Source organism: Rana temporaria, chromosome 3 (genome assembly GCF_905171775.1).
Source record: "Rana temporaria chromosome 3, aRanTem1.1, whole genome shotgun sequence".
Classification (NCBI taxonomy): domain Eukaryota; kingdom Metazoa; phylum Chordata; class Amphibia; order Anura; family Ranidae; genus Rana; species Rana temporaria.
The window spans coordinates 10863549-10885333 of record NC_053491.1 but is presented as its reverse complement, the minus strand read 5'-3'; the positions used below and the strand labels follow the sequence as shown (position 1 = coordinate 10885333).

The following is a 21785-nucleotide window of genomic DNA, read 5'->3' as shown; positions in this document are numbered from 1 at the left end:
CTGATGTTCATCTAAGTCACAACAATAGACAATCGGCTTAAACTAATAACACACAAAGAATTAAATGTTACCATGTTTTTATTGAACACACCATGTAAACATTTAAAGTGCAGGTGGAAAAAGTATGTGAACCCCTAGACTAATGACATCTCCAAGAGCTAATTGGAGTGAGGTGTCAGCCAACTGGAGTCCAATCAATGAGATGAGATGGGAGGTGTTGGTAACAGCTGCTCTGTTGTATAAAAAACACACACCAGTTCTGGGTTTGCTTTTCACAAGAAGCATTGCCTGATGTGAATGATGCCTTGCACAAAAGAGTTCTCAGAAGACCTAAACATTCCAGAAGTTATGTGGTTAAGCAGAGGCCCTAGAGAATAAAATGGTGGGTATTGCATATTTTTATGCCGCAAATTACTTGCAAGTCCAATGCGCCCAGTTACAGCTGATTGGCTGCCACTGACCACTTCCTTACAAGCGTGTCTGAACAGGAGTGCAGAACGAAGCCAAGCTCCTCCTTCATCAGGACAAATAGATGGATGAAGTTCCTCATCTGGGACACACGTCAATGCAAACCTTAGAGGGGTTCTAATGCAAAACTAAACAAAAATTAAATGTTTTTGGTTTTAGATACTGTATTTATCGGGGTATACCGCGCGTCGGAGTATAACGCGCACCCCAAGCTGGAAAGGGAAGTTTAAGGAAAAAACAGACATTTTGGATGTCTTGCCGGGCGGCCTTGTCCGGCGTCCGTCTGCGGCCTTGCGCCGGGTCCGTCCGGCCTTGTCGGTGTCTGTCGCGTCCGTCTGCCGGTCCGTCCAGCCTTGTCGGTGTCCGTCGCGTCCGTCTGCCGGTCCGTCCAGCCTTGTCGGTGTCCGTCGCGTCCGTCTGCCGGTCCGTCCAGCCTTGTCGGTGTCCGTCGCGTCCGTCTGCCGGTCCGTCCAGCCTTGTCGGTGTCCGTCGCGTCCGTCTGCCGGTCCGTCCAGCCTTGTTGGTGTCCGTCGCGTCCGTCTGCCGGTCCATCCAGCCTTGTCGGTGTCCGTCGCGTCCGTCTGCCGGTCCATCCAGCCTTGTCGGTGTCCGTCGCGTCCGTCTGCCGGTCCGTCCAGCCTTGTCGGTGTCCGTTGCGTCCGTCTGCCGGTCCGTCCAGCCTTGTCGGTGTCCGTCGCGTCCGTCTGCCGGTCCGTCCAGCCTTGTCGGTGTCCGTTGCGTCCGTCTGCCGGTCCGTCCAGCCTTGCCGGTGTCCGTCGCGTCCGTCTGCCGGTCCGTCCAGCCTTGTCGGTGTCCGTCGCGTCCGTCTGCCGGTCCGTCCAGCCTTGTTGGTGTCCGTCACGTCCGTTTGCCGGAGGTTGCAACGTTGGGTGTTTGAATCTGGCGCTTCGATCGCGCTGTGCAGAGCCGGATTTCTGGTGTGTTGGGCTCCTCTCGGCTTCTCTCTGCTCCTCTCTGGAGCCGAGCGTGACCGAGCCTAGCTGAGTGTGCAGTCCCCTCGGCTCGGCTCAGTCTTTGTCGGCGGCGCTCAGAGACAGCGAGGATCGGCCTCTCTCCGCTCCTCTCGCGTGGCTGTGGGCGGAGCCGAGCGCACAGTACACTCAGGTCTGGCTTTTTCGGCAGCGCTCAGACAGCGAGGATCGGCGTATAACGCGCACCCACGATGTCCCCCTGATTTTAAGGGGAAAAAGTGCACATTATACGCCGATAAATACGGTAATTAAAAAATGTGATAATTTGCTCTGAAAACATACATACATACATACATACATACATACATGCGTTCATTGCTGTGGTCATATATCTTCCAGCTTTATATAACATTGGGACCGGGGCTGTGTATTGGACATGAGGAACTGACCCATTTAACTAAGTCTAAGTAAAGGCGATATGATGGCCTATCGGTTACCTAGCTTAATTCCTTTAATACATGGTAAGGCGTGCCATCTGGGTCTGAATTTTACTTGGTTGTAACTTTACCTGTCCTGACGTTAGACAAATAATATTGATTGGGGAGCCTTGGTTACATCTCCTCACCACGTTCTCCTTCACCAAGCAACTCTTTTATAAAGAAAAAAATACAAATGTGCATTTAAAGTGGAAGTTTAGGTATGGACAGGTTTATAAAGTTACATTGGTCAACCAGTGATGACATGACACAAGGGATGGCCAGAGAGGGCGGACACGACGCAAGAGATGGCCAGAGACGTCAGAAATGACGCAAGAGATGGCCAGAGACGTCAGAAATGACGCAAGAGATGGCCAGAGACGTCAGAAATGACGCAAGAGATGGCCAGAGACGTCAGAAATGACGCAAGAGATGGCCAGAGACGGCGGACACGAGGCAAGAGAAAAGGTGTAATTGCAGGAAAAGGAGGTTCTACAAAGTATTGCCTCATGGGGGCGCCATAGAAATGTACCCCCCACACTTTTCACATATTTTATTTGTAAAAAAATAGAATAATTGTAAATTTATCATTTTTCTTTCCACTTCACAATTATGTGACACTTTGTGCTGGTCTATCACATACAATCCCAATAAAATACACTTACGTTTTTGTTTGTAACATGACAAAATGTGGAAGATTTCAAGGGGTATAAATACTTTTTCAAGGCACTGTAAATGTAATTTACCAGCCCCCTCTTTTCCTGAGTGACCAGTACCGATCGCTCATGTGTGCATTCATATCTGAAGCGTAGTTAATTTAGTTTTAAATGTAGTGCATTTTGTTTACTATGCTTCAGTTTGTGTATGAACAGGAAGCCGTTCAGCACAGAGCACTTCCCATTCATTGACTGGCCTGTGTAGCTGAGGCTGCAGAGAAAGGGACTGGGGATCCTCTGTCCTCTAGTCCCTGTCTGTCTCAATAGTGAGACATCAGGGGTCTGTGTTGTTAGACCCCTGATATTTCATCAAAGCTCCTCAACAGAGCTCCTAATTTTTTTTTAAAGAATGAGCAAGTTTAAAGCGGATGTTCCTCCCAAAATAAATATAATAAAGACCAGCAGCTACAAATACTGCAGCTACTGGCTTTTAATAATAGGACACTTACCTGTCCTGGAGTCCAGCGATGTCGGCACCGAAGCTGATGTTTCTATCAGCTGTCGGGTGATGCCGCCGCCATTGCGGGTAAGGGTACCCTTTCCGCTTCACACCGGGAACCCTACTGCTCGTGCGGCGAGGCCCACTCCTCTCTCCTATTGGCCCGGCGACTGGGGGAGGAGGAGGGAGCCCCACGCTGACGTCGGGGGCCATGCCCCCCGGACTCCCGGAAGTAGGAAGGGATACCTGTTCAAAGACGGGTATCCTGTCCGTCCCCCACCCCAAAAGGTGCCAATTGTGGCACCGGAGGGGGGGGGGGATCCGATGAGCGGAGGTTCCACTTTTGGGTGGATCTCCGCTTTAAGGTAAAACTTGACTGGCTTGCACAGTCCTGACCTCACCCCCGATGGAACACCTTTAGGATGAATTGGAGTGGAGACTACGAGCCAGTTCTTCTCCTCCAACATCAGTGCCTGACCTCACAAATGCACTTCTGGACGAATGATCAAACACTCCCATAGACACACTCCTAAACCTTGTGGACGGCCTTCCCAGAAGAGGTGAAGCTGTTATAGCTGCAAAGGCCGGGGGCCAACTCAATATTGAACCCTCCGGACTAAGACTGGGATGCCATTAAAGTTCATGTGCGTGTAAAGGCAGGTGTCCCAATACTTTTGGTAATACAGTGTACATGCATACACATACATGTGTGTTCGAGCTTTGGGGTGCACCTATGACCGGGAGTGAAGGGAAATCTCTGCAACGAGACCTCCGATATGAAAACCCAAAATGTTAACCCTTCTCGTTTGTCTAAAAGAAATAAAGATTGTTTTGTCCGGAGTTGCACTCAAAACGTTCGCTCTGTTCAGGCGGGAGAGAAAACGATTCTTTGTGCACTGGAATAATTTATAGTAGTAATGGGAATATCCCATGTGATGTTTTTGTATGTATGAGGTGAGACAATAATTAGACCATTTTATTATTTTCCTGTAGATGAAGATGAGGATGGGGACCGGATCACGGTGAGGAGTGATGAGGAGATGAAGGCTATGCTGTCCTATGTAAGTAATCCCATGCATGGTAAAACGGGCCTCGTCAAAATCCGGGCGCCAGGTCGCAATTGCGACAAATTGTGACCTGGCGCCTAGGGCTTTTGCGAAGGCCGCAAAGCTGCGGCCTCAATTACAGGCCGGCGCGATCGCCGCTAATTGAGCCCGCGCGAGCTCGGCGGGACGGGTTTTTTGGCTCTTAACTTTTTTTAGCTGGCTCCTAGATTCCAAGCAAATTTGTCAAACCCTGTGGTAAAAACTGCCCTATAAATGACAAGATTTGCTGTCTTTTTGGGGATTTTCCTTTTGTTAACCACTTGAGACCCGCGCTATTGACAAAAGACGTCAACAGCGCGGCTCTCAGGTGCCAACTGGACGTCTTTGGACGTCATTTAAAGTGCATTACCCGCGCGCGCCTCTGGGGGGCGCGCAGCGGGTAAACACTGTCCCGGCGCATCGCTGGGGACCCGATGCGTGTACCTGGCGGCTGCGATGTCTGCCGGGTACGCGCGATCGTTGGTAACACAGCAGGGACGTGGAGCTCTGTGTGTAAACACAGAGCTCCACGTGCTGTCAGGCCCCGTACACACGTCCGAGGAACTCGACGTGCCAAACACATTGAGTTCCTCGTCGAGTTCAGTGTTGAAGCCGCTGAGGATCTCGGCGGGCCGACTTTCCTCATTAAACAACGAGGAAATAGAGAACATGTTCTCTATTCGGCCCGACGAGTTCCTCGTCGGCTTCCTCGCTGAAAAGTGTACACACGACCGAGTTTCTCGGCAGAGTCCGGCTCCGATCAAGTTTCTGGCTGAATTCTGCCGAGAAACTCGGTCGTGTGTACGGGGCCTCAGAGGAGAGGAGACCGATCTGTGTCCCTTGTACATAGGGACACAGCATCGGTCACCTCCCCCAGTCAGTTCCCCTCCCCCCACACAGTTAGAACACACCTAGGATACACATTTAACCCCTTCCTCACCCCCTAGTGTTAACCCCTTCACTGCCAGTCACATTTATACAGTAATTAGTGCATTTTTATAGCACTGATCGCTGTATAAATGTGAATGCTCCCAAATTTGTGTCAAAAGTGTCCGATACGTCCGTCGCAATATCGCAGTCCCAATAAAAATCGCAGATCGCCGCCATTACTAGTAAAAAAAAAAAAATCATAAAAAAAAATCATAATTATGTCCCCTATTTTGTAGGCGCTATAACTTTTGCGCAAACCAGTCGCTTATTGCAATTTTTTTATTTTTTTTACAAAAATACGTCGAAAAATACGTATCGCCCTTAACTGAGAAAAGAAATATTTAAAAAAAAAAATAATTGGGATATTTATTATAGCAACAAGTAAAAAATATATATATATTTTTAAAATTGTCGCTCTTTTTTTGTTTATAGCGCAAAAAATAAAAACTGCAGAGGTGATCAAATACCACCAAAATAAAGCTCTATTTCTGGGAAAAAAAGGACGTCAATTTTGTTTGCGAGCCACGTCGCACAACCGCGCAAATGTCAGTTAAAGCGACGCAGTGCCGGAAGCTGAAATTTCGCCTGGGCACGAAGGGGGTTTATGTGCCCAGTAAGCAAGTGGTTAAAGCCACATTTTGGGCAAAACTTCTTTCTTTCTTTTTTTTTTTCTTCCTTTATTTCCACCCCACCTAATCATCCTACATATTCATCTTTTGGGGATTCGTTGGGGGCCACAAAACCTATACATGCCAAAATTACCAGACGGGCCGTCCGAAACGGAAACGCGGGCCGAGATTGGCCCGCGGGCCGGACTTTGGATGTGCCTGCTGTATGTAGTCCTCTACATTCCCATTCATTTGTCATCGCCAGATCCTGAAGACACAAATGGTCTCTTATGACTTTAAGGGTTGAGGTCTCGCTTGATTTTTTTTTAGTGTGAACAGTACATTAGGAATAATCTCTCTTAATGACTTGTGCATTAGGTATTGTGTCGGATAAATGAACTATCAATTTCTTAGCTTTTTTTTATTCAGTACTTAAAGTTACGGCTCATTGGTAATTAACCCCCTCCAGGCTGTCAGCTGCCTCTCTTCCTCATTCTGAAGGGATTGCACATTTCCTACCGGTCTGTAACCAACTGGAATCTATTAGTGATATTCATGTGGGCCTACATAGGAAGGGGTGTGTATGTATGTGTGTATATTGCAGTAAAGGTTATATTTAAAGTGAAGTTCCTACAATTTTTTTTTTTTTTAACCACTTAAGACCCGGACCAAAATGCAGCTAAAGGACCCGGCCAGTTTTTGCGATTTGGCACTGCGTCGCTTTAACTGACAATTGCGCGGTCGTGCGTCGTGGCTCCCAAACAAAATTGGCGTCCTTTTTCCCTACAAATAGAGCTTTCTTTTGGTGGTATTTGATCACCTCTGCGGTTTTTATTTTTTGCGCTATAAACAAAAATAGAGCGACAATTTTGAAAAAAAATCTATATTTGTTACTTTTTGCTATAATAAATATCCCCCAAAAATATATAAAACAACTTTTTTTTTCCTCAGTTTAGGCCGATAAGTATTCTTCTACATATTTTTGGTAAAAAAAAAACGCAATAAGCGTTTATCGATTGGTTTGCGCAAAATATATAGGCCCAGATTCTCAACCGAGATACGCCGTCGTATCTCTGCGTTGAGCCGTCGTATCTATGCGTCTGATTCTTAGAATCAGTTACCCATAGATATCCATTAGATCCGACAGGCGTAAGTCTCTTACGCTGCCGGATCTTGAGTGCATTTTTTTTTTGGCCCGCTAGGTGGCACTTCCGTCGAAATCCGCGTTGAGTATGCAAATTAGCTAGAAACGCGAATTCCCGAACGTACGCGCGGCCGACGCAGTAAAGTTACGACGTTTACGTTAGGCTTTTCCCGGCGTAACGTTGCCCCCTGCTATATGAGGCGCAGCCAATGTTAAGTATGGCCGTCATTCCCGCGTCGAAATTTTAAAAAGTTACATCGTTTGCGTCCGTGAATGGGGCTGGATGTCATTTACGTTCACGTCGAAACCAATGACGTACTTGCGACGTCATTTGGAGCAATGCACACTGGGATATTTTACTTTTTTTTCCCTCAGTTAAGGCCGATACGTATTCTTCTACCTATTATTGCGATTTTTTTTACCAAAAAGCGTTTATCGGTTGGTTTGCGCAAAATTTATAGCGTTTACAAAAAAGGGGATAGTTTTATTGCATTTTTATTAATTATTTTTTTTTTACTACTAATGGCGGCGATCAGCGATTTTTTTTTTTTTTTTTTCGTGACTGCGACATTATGGCGGACACTTCGGACAATTTTGACACATTTTTGGGACCATTGTCATTTTCACAGCAAAAAATGCATTAAAAATGCCCTGATTACTGTGAAAATGACAGTTGCAGTTTGGGAGTTAACCACAAGGGGGCGCTGAAGGGGTTAAGTGTGACCTCATTTGTGTTTCTAACTGTAGGGGGGTGTGGCTGTAGGTGTGACGTCATTGATTGTGTTTCCCTATAAAAGGGATCACATGATCAATGACGGCGCCACAGTGAAGAACGGGGAAGCTGTGTTTACACACGGCTCTCCCCGTTCTTCAGCTCCGGGGACCGATCGCGGGACTCCAGCGGCGATCGGGTCACGGTCGCTTCGGACCGGGTCGCAGGCGCGCGCCCACGGCTGGGCACTTAAAGAGGACGTACCTGTACGTACTTGTGCCCAGCCGTGACATTCTGCCGACGTATATCTGCAGGAGGCGGTCCTTAAGTGGTTAAAGGTGAAGTTCCATTTTTGGGTGGAACTCCGCTTAAATCCTTCTACTCATTGCATATAAAAATAAACCCTACACAAGCATGTCTCCTGCTTTTCTTGCCATGCAACTTTCCCATCTTACTGGTACATCACGGGTACATTCTATGGGTACATCGTCCGGTGGCAAGTGGTTACGTTTTTTTTCAATTAAAGTGGGCTGGCAAGCCTTTAAAGTGATACTGAAGTCTCATTTATTTTTCTTTAACAATAACAAATATGTTATACTTACCTGCTCTGTGTAATAGTTTTGCACAGATCCTCCTCTTCTAAGGTCCCTCTTCGGAGCTCCTGGCCCCTCTCTTCTGTCGCGTGCCCCCCACAGCAAGCAGCTTGCTATGGGGGCACCCAAGCCGAGACACAGCTCCGTATATGTCCATTCGGGCACGGAGCCACGGTTCTGCCCTGTCCCTTCTCTCTCCTGATTGGCTAACTGACTTTGAAGCAAAGGGAGACAATGGTGATGCTGCTGTGTCCCAGCCAGTCTGGATTGAGGGTCCTGGACTGCTAAGGCACTCGTGTACATCGCTGGATCTAGATAGGGCTTTAGGGGGGCTGGGGAGGGGGGGGCTGATACACACACACACACACACACACACACACATATCTTAAAGCGGGGGTTCACCCTATAAAAAAATGTTTAACATTACATTGAGCTCAATTCTGACATTGACAGTATGCTGATCTTTATTTATTTTTTTGCCGTACATACCGTTTTTTTCGTTATTTCCCCCACGGCTTCCAGGTAGTGAATCCCGTGGGAGTGGGCGTTCCTATGCACAGGCTAAGTGATTGACGTATGACAAAAGCTTCCCCCCCCGGCGCATACGGCCACGTCACGAGTTGCAGAAAGAAGCCAAACTGCGAGTCGGCTCTATACGGCGCCTGCGCACCGACGTTCGGCTTCTTTCGGCAACTCGTGACGCGGCCGTATGCGCCGAGGGGAAGCTTTTGTCATACGTCAATCACTTAGCCTGTGCATAGAAACGCCCACTCCATTCATTTTCAGTGCATCTGAGGCTGTTGAGAAAAGGACTGGGGAATCTGTGTCCTTAGTCCCTTTCTCTGTCTCAAAGGGGAGATGTCAGAGGTCTGTTAAGACCCCTGATATCTCACCAAAGCCCCCCAACAGGGCTGATAAAAAAAAAGAATAAGAATAATAATAAAAAAAAAATAATTTAAAAAAATGATTGTAGAAAATAATAAAAAATAAAAGAAAGAACACACTGACACGGTCCACCCCCCCCCCCTTAAAAAAGAAAGCATTATAAATAAATAAAAATATATAAAAAAAAAATTAAAAACAAATTGTAAAAAATAAAACCACTGACACATGTGCCACTGTCACATGAGAAAAAAAAAAGGAATCGATATTGGCGAGTACTTGAAAAAAAGTATCGGTAATCGGTATCGGCGAGTACTTGGAAAAAAAGTATCGGTACTTGTACTCGGTCTTAAAAAAGTGGTATCGGGACAACCCTACTTCTGGGACCTCTGTAGCTGAAGGTACTGTGGAGCAATTCATCTTTAAATTTTATAGCAGAAGCACTGAAGCCATTTAAGTCCTTCTCTGAGCAGCCCAGCTTACCCTGCCCCCCCCTCTCAGCAGCCTTTCAGGGAGGAAGGAGCAGGGTGAGCTTTCTCTTATACACACAGTATGGACCTCCAAGGTTTATGCCTGAATGGAGAAAATAAACTTTTTGGGCCAGATTCACAGAGAATTGCGTTGCGCTGCGGCGGTGTAACGTATCCCATTTACGTTACACCGCCGCAAGTTTACAGCGTAAGTGCTTGATTCACAAAGCACTTACCTGTAAACTTGCGGCGGCGTATCGTAAATCCGCCCGGCGCAAGCCCGCCTAATTCAAATGGGGCGGGGACCATTTAAATTAGGCGCGTTCCCGCGCCGAACGTACTGCGCATGAGCCGTCCCTAAAATTTCCCGACGTGCATTGCGCTAAATGACGTTGCAAGGACGTCATTGGTTTAGACGTTAACGTAAATGGCGTCCAGCGCCATTCACGGACGACTTACGCAAACGACGTGAAATTTAAAAATTTGAGGCGGGAACGACGGCCATACTTAACATTGGTTAGACCACCTAGAGGGCATGCTTAGTTTTACGCGACGCATCTCTACGGAAACGACGTAAATTTAGATCGACGGGCAAAGCGGACGTTCGTGAATCGCCGTAACTAGTCATTTGCATATTCTACGCCGACCGCAATGGAAACGCCACCTAGCGGCCGGCCTAGAATTGCAGCCTAAGATCCGACGGTGTAACACAGTTACACCTGTCGGAGCTTAGGGCTATCTATGCGTAACCTGATTCTATGAATCGGGCGCAGAGATACGACAATCGTGTCTCAGATACGCCGTTGTATCTCTCTTGTAAATCTGGCCCTTTGTTTCCTTTTAGAATCTTTATAAATTTCTGTTCTGGGTCCTGCAACGTGAAGACTTTGAAGATTGTTAGGTGGGATAAAGTCTCCATTCCTGGTAGGCAGAATTCATGAGTCTGAACTACCCACAGGCCTTTACGTAAACAAGCTGAATGTTGCTCAGGGCTCTCTTTCCTGTGGGATTCTGCTGCGTGAAAAGGTTGAGTCCTGACAGATCACTAAAAAGTTGCAGGTGCTGCCTGTTTTGTGTTTGGGGAACCCACTAGAACAGGAGTCTCAAACCGGCAGCCCTCCAGCTGTTGCAAAACTACAAGTCCCTTGAGGCATTGCGAGGCTGACAGTTACAAGCATGACTCCCACAGGCAGAGGCATGATGGGACTTGTAGTTTTTACAACAGCTGGAGGGCCGCCAGTTTGAGACCCCTGCACTGGAAGGAACCCTGTTGACCTGTTTAGTTAGTGGCTCAGACGAGCAGCAGTTTTGTATGATTTATGCTGTGGACTTGCTGTACCTTTTTTGCATTTTTGTATCTTTGTACCAAAATGGTGTTTTTAGGGGAAAAGGGTAAGGGGAAGGTGCAAGTTGTGTCACTTGTTGGATAGGTGTCTTTAATTAAGTACACCTATGGGAGGTCATCCGTCAATGGGCGGTGCTGGTACTGTAACCTTATTGGGCTTAAAATAAATTAAAGAAATAGAGAAGTGGGGGGGTGGGGAGTAGTCTAAGGGAAGACTATAGAATCTAGATAAGAGGGTTACTTTTAGTAGCAGTAATTGACCAAAAAACTTGATTTAGAAATATATCAAAGTGAAATTTATTTAGCACAGGTTTGTGCAATTTGACAAATAATCAGATAAAAAATCTAATTAGTGTTTGAAAGTTCCTGAACACATAAAACAAGACTTACAAGACTCACTGGACTACAAATAACGGCGCCCGTCTACGCGCGCTGAAGGTTCACACATCAGTGACATGCATCATAAAATGGTTGCAATTTTTTGATGCCCTGATCATAGATCATGGGGACTATAATTAGGATGGTTATGTGTGGGGAACGGTAGATCTCACCACATGTAGAGTACTGTAGTATCTAATTGATGCTTTACCTGGTGGGTGAACCTGTGACTAGGGAGATGGGGGGAGGGGGGAGGTGTGGAGTATGTGGTGTGTTGTCAGAGCTCAAAATAATTTTAGAACGTTTTTCAGAAAAAAATATATATATATTGAATGTATATACAGATTTAGTGGAAGTCCATAAATAATGTAGATCCAAAATTTGATGAGTTTGATACTAAGTAGCTATTGAAAATTCTGACTGTATTAGTATCATGCAAAAAAATAATAGCGATACTTTGTTGGTATAGTTAATTTGAATAGTGTCAATATTGATTGATCAATCAAGAAATTTCCATAGATGTTGCTAGAAGTTATCGTTGGACTCAATTTGAAAGTAAATTTCAAGTAATTCTATAGTATTTATAGTATGATTTTATGACAACAATGGATCATGCTACCGGCACCATTAGGGACTGCTGACCATAGCCTGTATTAGGATTCCAGTATGATAAAGTTGCTTGCTATGTATTCTTTCATTTGTTACCTTGACTTAAATACAGTTGCATCTTTGATCATCCGATCTAGTATAGGTAAAATTACCGACCTGTATTTGTTGTGTGTTCGTCTTATTGGTAACGGCGTCTATGGCTGTGTAGTAGCAAGTTTATCAGCTGTGTTCAGTTGGTCCGTGTGGTCACTTTGGACCTTGATGGGCTGGTTGCCGTGATTCTCCCAACTGTTTTTTTCCCCCTTCTTCCGCCCCCCCTCCCTTTAGTCAAGGGAGGCTGCACGAGGAGCGCTGGGTAGCGTGTAAGTCTTGGTGCTGACTTACGGACAGCCTTACTGGCACTGGGCGCCTCCTCTACTCCACGGCTTGTAGGCTGTAGTTCAATGGAGCAGTTCCTTCGATCTCCCTTCGGTCAGCTGAGCGCCGGTGTAAACGTAGCGGGCGTCGGGTTGTGACGTCGACGCGTTTCGCCGTGCTTAGTGGCGTAGCTTCTTCCTGGACGTATCTTTGTACTCCTCCTGCGTTGAATATTGTGCAGGACAAACCTCTGACTGTTCTTTGTTGTCCCTGTCGTGTGCATCGTTTACTGCTGCCAATATCAGTTGAGCATGCCCACCTTGCATAAGAATATGTAAATACTTGATTGTCATCAGCATGGCCTCAGGTTGATTTTTAACCACTTAAGCCCCGGACCAAAATGCAGCTAAAGGACCCGGACAGGTTTTGCGATTCGGCACTGCGTCGCTTTAACTGACAATTGCGCACGTGCGACGTGGCTCCCAAACAAAATTGACGTCCTTTTTTTCCCCACAAATAGAGCTTTCTTTTGGTTGTATTTGATCACCTCTGCGGTTTTTATTTTTTGCGCTATAAACAAAAATATAGCGACAATTTTGAAAAAAATTCAATATTTTTTCAATATTTTTTACTTTTTGCTATAATAAATATCCCCCAAAAACATATATAACATTTATTTTCCCTCAGTTTAGGCCGATACGTATTCCTCCTCTTATTGTTGGTAAAAAAATCGCAATAAGCGTTTATCGATTGGTTTGCGCAAAATTTATAGCATTTACAAAATAGGGGATAGTTTTATTGCATTTTTATTATTTTTTTTTTTTACTACTAATGGCGGCGATCAGCGTTTTTTTTTTTTTCGTGGCTGCATTATGGCGGACACATCGGACAATTTTGACACATTTTTGGGACCATCGTCATTTTCACAGCAAAAAATGCATTTAAAGGGTCACTAAAGGAAAAAAATTTTTTAGCTAAAATGACTGTTTACAGGGCATAGAGACATAATAGTTAACTGATTCCTTTTAAAAATGATTAAAAATAGATAAAAAAACAATCATATAATGTGCCTGCAGTGTAGTTTCGTTTTTGCTTTTGTTTGCTGGTTCTCTGATGTACAGAGAGCCACTAGAGGGCAGTCAGCCAATAGAGAGCAGTGATACTTTGTCTAAAACTCCTCAGCACCAATCCAGTTTCGTTTTACACACAGTAATCACACCTCCTTGATTAGTGACCACCGTGAGAAATCTCCCAGTACTGTGGTTATCAGGAAACAGGCAACCAGGAAGTGTCCAGAACAGAGAGGATTTACAGCAACATGAAAGCAAAAACGAACAAAGAGGACATGAAACCAGGACTGCAGTAAGGTAAAGGAAGCTATTTAGCTAAAAAAAAAAATTCCTTTAGTGACTCTTTAAATTGCTTTGTTTATTGTGAAAATGACAGTTGCAGTTTGGGAGTTAACCACAGGGGGCGCTGTAGGAGTTAGGGTTCACCTAGTGTGTGTTTACAACTGTAGGGGGGTGTGGCTGTAGGACTGACGCCATCGATCGTGTCATCCCTTTTATAGGGAGACACGATCGATGCAGCCGCCACAGTGAAGCACGGGGAAGCCATGTTTACACACGGCTCTCCCCGTTCTTCAGCTCCGGGGAGCGATCCCGAGGGGGCGGCTAGAAACGAATAGCCGCGCCCTCGTCCCGGATCGCTCCCCGTGGGTTACCGACCGCCACATGTACCGGGGGGGGGGGGGCTCCCGATCGGACCCCCGACCCGCGGAAAGGCGGGGACGTACATGTACGCCCATCTGCCTGTACGTGCCATTCTGTGGACGTACATATACATGCGGCGGTCGTTAAACGGTTAATGAACCAGGTCTGTGTCCCGTGATGTACTACAAGAAAAGGATTTTACAGGTAAGCTGTTATAAAAAATCCCCTTTTTCCATCCTCTACACTACAGTAATCAGTCGCCACCGGATACTGGCTGCAAGGAGGTTATTTAGTCCCTCCTCTACAGTAAATAGTCTCCACCTTATGCTGGCTGCTAAAAGGGAATTCAGTCCCTCCTTTACTATTACACTTCGCTTCAGTATTTTGCTTTGCTAGGCAGATGCTGCTTGCCATTTATCCTGCTCCCGATCTTGCTCTTGTCATACATTCTGCTGCCTTATATCTTTTCCCTTTGTTCCTGATCTCTGTCCTGTTTGGACCCTCCTTCTTGCATCTCCGGTATTACCCTGTTTATCTGTGTTTCCCCTTCTTTTTTTTTTTTGTATATCGTATATAGTCAATTTTATACTTGGGCTTCCAGTTACTTAGTTAGATTGGCTTTACTGTAAATAAATCTTACTTAAAGTAATTGTAACTAGGGTTGTCCCGATACCACTTTTTTAGGACCGAGTACAAGTACCGATACTTTTTTTTCCCAAGTACTCGCCGATACCGAATACCGATACTTTTTTTAAATGTGTCCCCAAATGCAGCCATGTCCCCCCATAAATGCAGCCATGTCCCCCCCACAAATGCAGCCATGTCCCCCCACAAATGCAGCCATGTCCCCCCACATATGCAGCCATGTCCCCCATATATGCAGCCATGTCCCCCCCACAAATGCAGCCATGTCCCCCCACAAATGCAGCCATGTCCCCCCCACAAATGCAGCCATGTCCCCGCACAAATGCAGCCATGTCCCCCCACAAATGCAGCCATGTCCCCCCACAAATGCAGCCATGTCCCCCCACAAATGCAGCCATGTCCCCCCCACAAATGCAGCCATGTCCCCCCATATGCAGCCATGTCCCCCCACAAATGCAGCCATGTCCCCCCCACAAATGCAGCCATGTCCCCCCCACAAATGCAGCCATGTCCCCCCACAAATGCAGCCATGTCCCCCCACAAATGCAGCCATGTCCCCCCCACAAATGCAGCCATGTCCCCCCCACAAATGCAGCCATGTCCCCCCCCACAAATGCAGCCATGTCCCCCCCCACAAATGCAGCCATGTCCCCCCACATATGCAGCCATGTCCCCCCACATATGCAGCCATGTCCCCCCACATATGCAGCCATGTCCCCCCTATATCCAGCCATGTCCCCCCTATATCCAGCCATGTCCCCCATAAATCCAGCCATGGGTCAAGTATTCTATTTAGGTATCGGGGGTATTTGCGGGAGTACAAGTACTCCCGCAAATACTCGGTATCGGTCCCGATACCAATACTGGTATCGGTATCGGGACAACCCTAATTGTAAACAATCACCTTGTAAAACAACCCATTCATCTTCAAATAGAAATGGAAGGCAAAACATTTTTCTATGAATACAAAAAGACTTTATAAATGCCTTCTTTTTTTCCCCCCCCTTAACCACTTGTCGACCGCCTAACTATAAATATACCTCAATACTTTGACGTTAAATACTGCTAGCTGCCTCAATCCTGCTATCTTTACAGCAGGCAGCCGGGTTTCATGTAAAAGTCATCCCAGCAGCAGATGATTCGCCTCAAGATCACTTTTGTAGGCCGCGGGAGAGGTGACCCTCCCCCCCCTTCATCGCTTCCCGTTGGTTCCCAGAGGAATATGAAGTGTTGGGGGTAACCAACACTTTAACCACTTAAGGACCGCCCACACCGTATATACTGTGGCAGGGCGGGCCTATTGCGCTAAACGCGTACGAGACACTGTTGGGCGCGCCCCGCTGCACAGCGTGGGAGCCAATGCATGGGTCCGGCGGCCGCAATGTCTGCCAGCCACCCGCGAACACTCCTTTAGAGAAACAGAATGGGGGGATCTGCCAATGTAAACAAAGCAGATTCCGTTCTGACAGGAGAGTTCCTAGTGATCTCTGTGTACTCCCTGTCAGTCTCCTCCCCCACAGTTAGAAACACCTCCCTAGGACACACTTAACCCCTTGATCGCTCCACTAGTGTTAACCCCATTCCCTGCCAGTGTCATTTATACAGTGATCAGTGCATATTTCTAGCACTGATCGATGTATAAATGTCACTGGTCCCAAAAAAGTGTCAAAGGTGTCCGATCTGTCCGCCGCAATGTCCCAGTCCCATAAAAATCGATGATTACTAGTAAAAAAGAATAAAAATGCCATAAATCTATCCCCTATTTTGTAGACGCCATTACTTTTGCGCAAACCAATCAATGTACGCTTATTGCAATTTTCTTTTTTATACCAAAAATATGTAGATGAATAATTTTTTTTTTCATTTGTTCATTGGATATGGATTATAGCAAAAGGTACAAGTATTGTGTTTTTTTTTTTCTTTTCAAAATTGTCGCTCTTTTTTTTGTTTGTTGCGCAAAAAATAAAAAACACAGAGCTGATCAAGTACCACCAAAAGAAAGCTCTATTTTTGGGGGAAAAAGACATACATTTTGTTTGGGTACAGTGTTGCACGCCCGCACAATTGTTAAAAACGATGCAGTGCCAAACCGCAAAAAAAATGGCCTGGTAATAAAGGGGGTAAATCCTTCCGAGGCTGAAGTGGCTAAAGCATACACATAGGCCCAGATTCACAGAGAGCGGGCGCACATTACGTCACCGTAATGCTACGCCAACGCAGCGCAGAGAGGCAAGCATGGAATTCACCAAGCCAGTGCTCCCTACGCTGCGCTGGGTTTCGAAGGCCTACGCCGGCGTAGGTGGAAGTGGGCGTGACCCCATGCAAATGAGGCGTGACCCCATGCAAATGATGGGCCGAGCGCCAGACAGATACGTATCACGAACTGCTCATGCGCCGAGACGTGGACGCATCCCCCTGCGCATGCTCACAACCACGTCGGAACAACTGCCTAAGATACGCCGGATCACTGCGTACGGCGTGAACGTAACCTACACCCAGCCAGACACGTCCAACGTAAAATACGCCGGCTTGTGTTCCCTGGTGCAGACTTTGTATGTCTGCTGCTGGGTTACACCTCCTTTATGGGGAATAACTTTACGCCGGACGTACAACTTACGCGCACCTCTCGTAGCCTGCGTCGGGCGCACGTATGTTCGTGAATCGCCGTATTTCACTCATTTGCATGGCTGATCAATGGGAGCGCCACCAAGCACCCAGCCTAAATGTGCGCCCACCCTACGCCAGCGTAGGCAAGTTACGTCGGCGGGATGAAGCCTGTTTTTAGACGCATCTTAGTTTGTGGGTCCGGCGCACAGATACGACGGCGCACCTTTGCACTTACGTCGGCGTTTCTTGTTATACGTCTTTGTAAGTGCTTTGTGAATCTGGGCCATAGCCTGATCTAAATCTCCTAAATGTAGCCATGCAGAGCTGGCCATCCCTGCTGCTGATCATTCCTGACACCGGCCTTCTGGTATTTGTCCAGTACAGGGACCAGCACAAGGGATGCAGAACCGGTAAGAAATGTCACCAAATGATCACGTTGTGATAATCCAGTTGTACTGTGGTCTCCATTCTTTGTTTTCTCCTTCTTGCAGTATTGCAGCATGGTCCTGGAGCAGCAAGGGAGCAGTCCACTGGTGGAGCCTCTTCAGATCTACCCTCGTGGTAAGTTGTGATGTATTGGTGGGTCTCAAATTTATGGTTTGAAACGTCTAGTTCAGAAGGTGGACAGATGTGTGTGTGTGTGTGTGTGTGTAAGGAACCATTGACTGACTGTGCAGGACTGTTATCTTGGGGTACCAATAATTTTTGCTTTGGGTATCGAGGTTAAGGCGATACGTTTTTTTTAGTTCAGTGTTCGTATTAACCACGTAAGGACCAAGCTTTTTCAGACAAGTTAAAAACAATTTTTTTTGCTAGAAATTACTTAGAACCCCCAAACATTATACATTTTTTTTCTAACACCCTAGAGAATAAAATGGTGGTCTTTACAATACTTTTGTCACGCCGTATTTGCGCAACGGTCTTGCAAGCGCACTTTTTGGGGGAAAAATACACTTTTTTGAATAAAAAAAATAAGATATCGGTAAAGTTTTTTTTTTTTATATTGTGAAATATAATTTTACTGATGTTAGGGAAACTCTGATGGGGGCACAGATGTTGGGGAAACTCTAAAGGGAATGCAGATGTGGGGGGAAACTGATGGGGGCACAGATGTTAGGGAAACTCTAAAGGGAATGCAGATGTGGGGAGAAACTGATGGACGCAGATGTGGGGGGAAACTGATGGGGGCACAGATGTTAGGGAAACTCTAAAGGGAATGCAGATGTGGGGAGAAACTGATGGACGCAGATGTGGGGGGAAACTGATGGGGGCACAGATGTTAGGGAAACTCTAAAGGGAATGCAGATGTGGGGAGAAACTGATGGACGCAGATGTGGGGGGAAACTGATGGGGGCACAGATGTTAGGGAAACTCTAAAGGGAATGCAGATGTGGGGAGAAACTGATGGACGCAGATGTGGGGGGAAACTGATGGGGGGCACAGATATGGGGAAACTCTGATGGGGGGCACAGATGTTGGAGAAACTCTGATGGGGACGCTGATGTGGGTGGAAACTCTGTAAGCTTCCCCTTATGTCTGCATCCCCTTCAGAGTTTTCCTTTACCTCTTTAGTCGCCATTGAATACCCCCCTAAATCTGACATCTTTCATAAATAAATAAAAAATTTGCCCGCAATTGTGCACTTGATGGTGTAGGACAGACATGTCCCCTGCCCTGATCCTATGATTATGGCGTTGGATAGGCATGTCCCCTGCTCTGACCCCATGATGATGGTGTAGGATAAGCGCACCACCGGCCCTGATCCAATAATGATGGTGTGGGGTAGGCATCTCCCCTGCCCTGATCCCATGATGATGGTGTAGGATAGGCACGTCCCCTGCCCTGATCCCATGATGATGGTGTAGGATAGGTACATCCTCTGCCCTGATCCCATGATGATGGTGAAGGATAAGCGCACCACCTGCTCTGATCCCCTATGATGGTGTAGGATAGGCATGTCCCCTGCCCTAATCCCATGATGATGGTGTAGGATAGGCACGTCCCCTGCCCTGATCCCATGATGATGGTGTAGGACTTGCCCTGATCCCATGATGGTGGTGTAGGATAGGCACGTCCCCTGCCCTGATCCCATGATGATGGTGTAGGACTTGCCCTGATCCCATGATGATGGTGTAGGATAGGTACATCCTCTGCCCTGATCCCATGATGATGGTGAAGGATAAGCGCACCACCTGCTCTGATCCCCTATGATGGTGTAGGATAGGCATGTCCCCTGCCCTAATCCCATGATGATGGTGTAGGATAGGCACGTCCCCTGCCCTGATCCCATGATGATGGTGTAGGATAAGCCTAACACTTGTTCTGATCCCATAATGATGGTGCAGAATTGGCACGTCCCCTGCCCTAATCCCATGATGATGGTGTAGGATAGGTACATCCTATGCCCTGATCCCATGATGGTGGTGTAGGATAAGCGCACTACCTGCTCGAATCCCATGATGATGGTGTAGGATAAGCGCACCACCGGCCCTGATCCAATAATGATGGTGTGGGGTAGGCATCTCCCCTGCCCTGATCCCATGATGATGGTGTAGGATAGGCACGTCCCCTGCCCTGATCCCATGATGATGGTGTAGGATAGGTACATCCTCTGCCCTGATCCCATGATGATGGTGTAGGATAAGCGCACCACCTGCTCTGATCCCCTATGATGGTGTAGGATAGGCATGTCCCCTGCCCTAATCCCATGATGATGGTGTAGGATAGGCACGTCCCCTGCCCTGATCCCATGATGATGGTGTAGGACTTGCCCTGATCCCATGATGGTGGTGTAGGATAGGCACGTCCCCTGCCCTGATCCCATGATGATGGTGTAGGACTTGCCCTGATCCCATGATGATGGTGTAGGATAGGTACATCCTCTGCCCTGATCCCATGATGATGGTGAAGGATAAGCGCACCACCTGCTCTGATCCCCTATGATGGTGTAGGATAGGCATGTCCCCTGCCCTAATCCCATGATGATGGTGTAGGATAGGCACGTCCCCTGCCCTGATCCCATGATGATGGTGTAGGACTTGCCCTGATCCCATGATGATGGTGTAGGGTAGGCACCCCACCTGCCCTAATCTTTTGAAGATGGTATAGGATAGGTGCACCATATGCTCTGATGCCATAATGAAGGTTTAGGATAGGCACATCCCCTGTCCTGATCTTATGATGATGGTTTAGGATAGGCATGTCCCCTACCCTACTGTTTAGCATATTTCCCTTCAGGCACACTTTTTGATCTCTCACAATAAATATAAAAAGATCACCTCAAGGAAACATGGAGGGGATTACCCAAGGCATGGGAGACCTGGAAGCTAATGACTTCCACCTTCCATAGGGGTGCCACAGGTATGGCACGTACTTCCACTGCTCCAAGCTGGCCGAAATGCTATACCTGGAATTCCGGTTAGCCGTGGCAATGGGGGTTTTACTCTGAAATGTTGTGCTGTATAAGGATTTGAAATCGGTTACTAGAGCCCAGTGGTTTTTGAAGCGTTCAGAGTTAACCCCTTGTGCCCTTTTTCATTATCGGAAGTCATCGGCTGATAACATATGATGTATAGCAAGTTAGTGAAGCTTTGTATATGTGGAGCCTAAAGGTCCATCCAGTCATTCAAAGGCGTCACAGTGTGCGACAGATCATCAATGAAGCTTCCGCATTCAGCCTTGAAACCACATTTAGATCATTTTTTTCCAGATCATTTCTTATAAGAGATTTAGCGACACTGGAATTTAAACAATGCCGTCTCCAGGGGCTCTTCTTAACCACTCAACTGCCAAAATGTTGGATTGGAGGAAATGTAGAAAGAAAGGATAGGCATGGACTCTGTGGCCCGGATTCACATACAGTGGCGCATATTTATGCCGCCGTAGCTTAGAGTCAAGCACTGAATTCACAAAGCACTTGCTCCCAAATCTGCGCTGGGTTTCTCAGGCGTAAGTGGAAGTGGGCGTGAGCCATGCTAATGAGGTGTGACCCCATGCAAATGATGGGCCGAGCGCCAGACAGATACGTATCACGAACTGCGCATGCGCCGAGACGTAGACGCATCCCCCTGCGCATGCTCACAATCGCGTCGGAACAACTGCCTAAGATACGCCGGATTACTGCCTACGGCGTGAACGTAACCTACGCCCAGCCCTATTCACGTACTACGTAAACTACGTAAAATACGCCGGCTTGTGTTCCCTGGTGCAGCCCTTTGCATGGATGCTGCTGAGTTGCGCCTCCTATATGGGGAATAACTTTACGCCGAACGTACGACTTACGCAAACCGCGTATATTATGCGCCGGGCGCAACTACGTTCGTGAATCGGCGTATCTCCCTCATTTGCATATGTGCTTAGAAAATCAATGGGAGCGGAAAATGCGCCCGGCGTAAATCTGCGCCCACGATACGACGGCGTAGGCAAGTTACGTCGGTCGTAGGAAGCCTATTTTTAGGCGTATATCTCGGACCTCACTGTGCCAGTCTGCAGCCTCACTGTGCCCATTGTATGCATCACTGTTCCGATCTGCATACCTGATCTCCCGCTGTTTCACAAGGCCCCCCCCCCCTCCTGCCGCCATCCAGTAATTCTCTGGGCTCTCCCGTGCCATTGGGGACCCGGAGAAAGAATCGGGCAGATGGTCACCAGTCATCTCTATGACCGCCGGAGGCCCAG

At 47.2% G+C, this 21785-nt stretch overlaps 1 protein-coding gene across 1 annotated transcript in view; it reads left to right on the top strand.

Annotated features, from left to right (window-relative positions):
* The window catches only part of MAP2K5 (mitogen-activated protein kinase kinase 5), a 247457-nt gene that overhangs the window by 6194 nt on the left and 219478 nt on the right, over positions 1-21785 (top strand). The window contains exons 3-4 of the mRNA XM_040342241.1: positions 4025-4092; positions 17600-17669. Coding sequence (XP_040198175.1) covers positions 4025-4092; positions 17600-17669 — 138 coding nt within the window. The remainder of the gene's footprint in view (positions 1-4024; positions 4093-17599; positions 17670-21785) is intronic.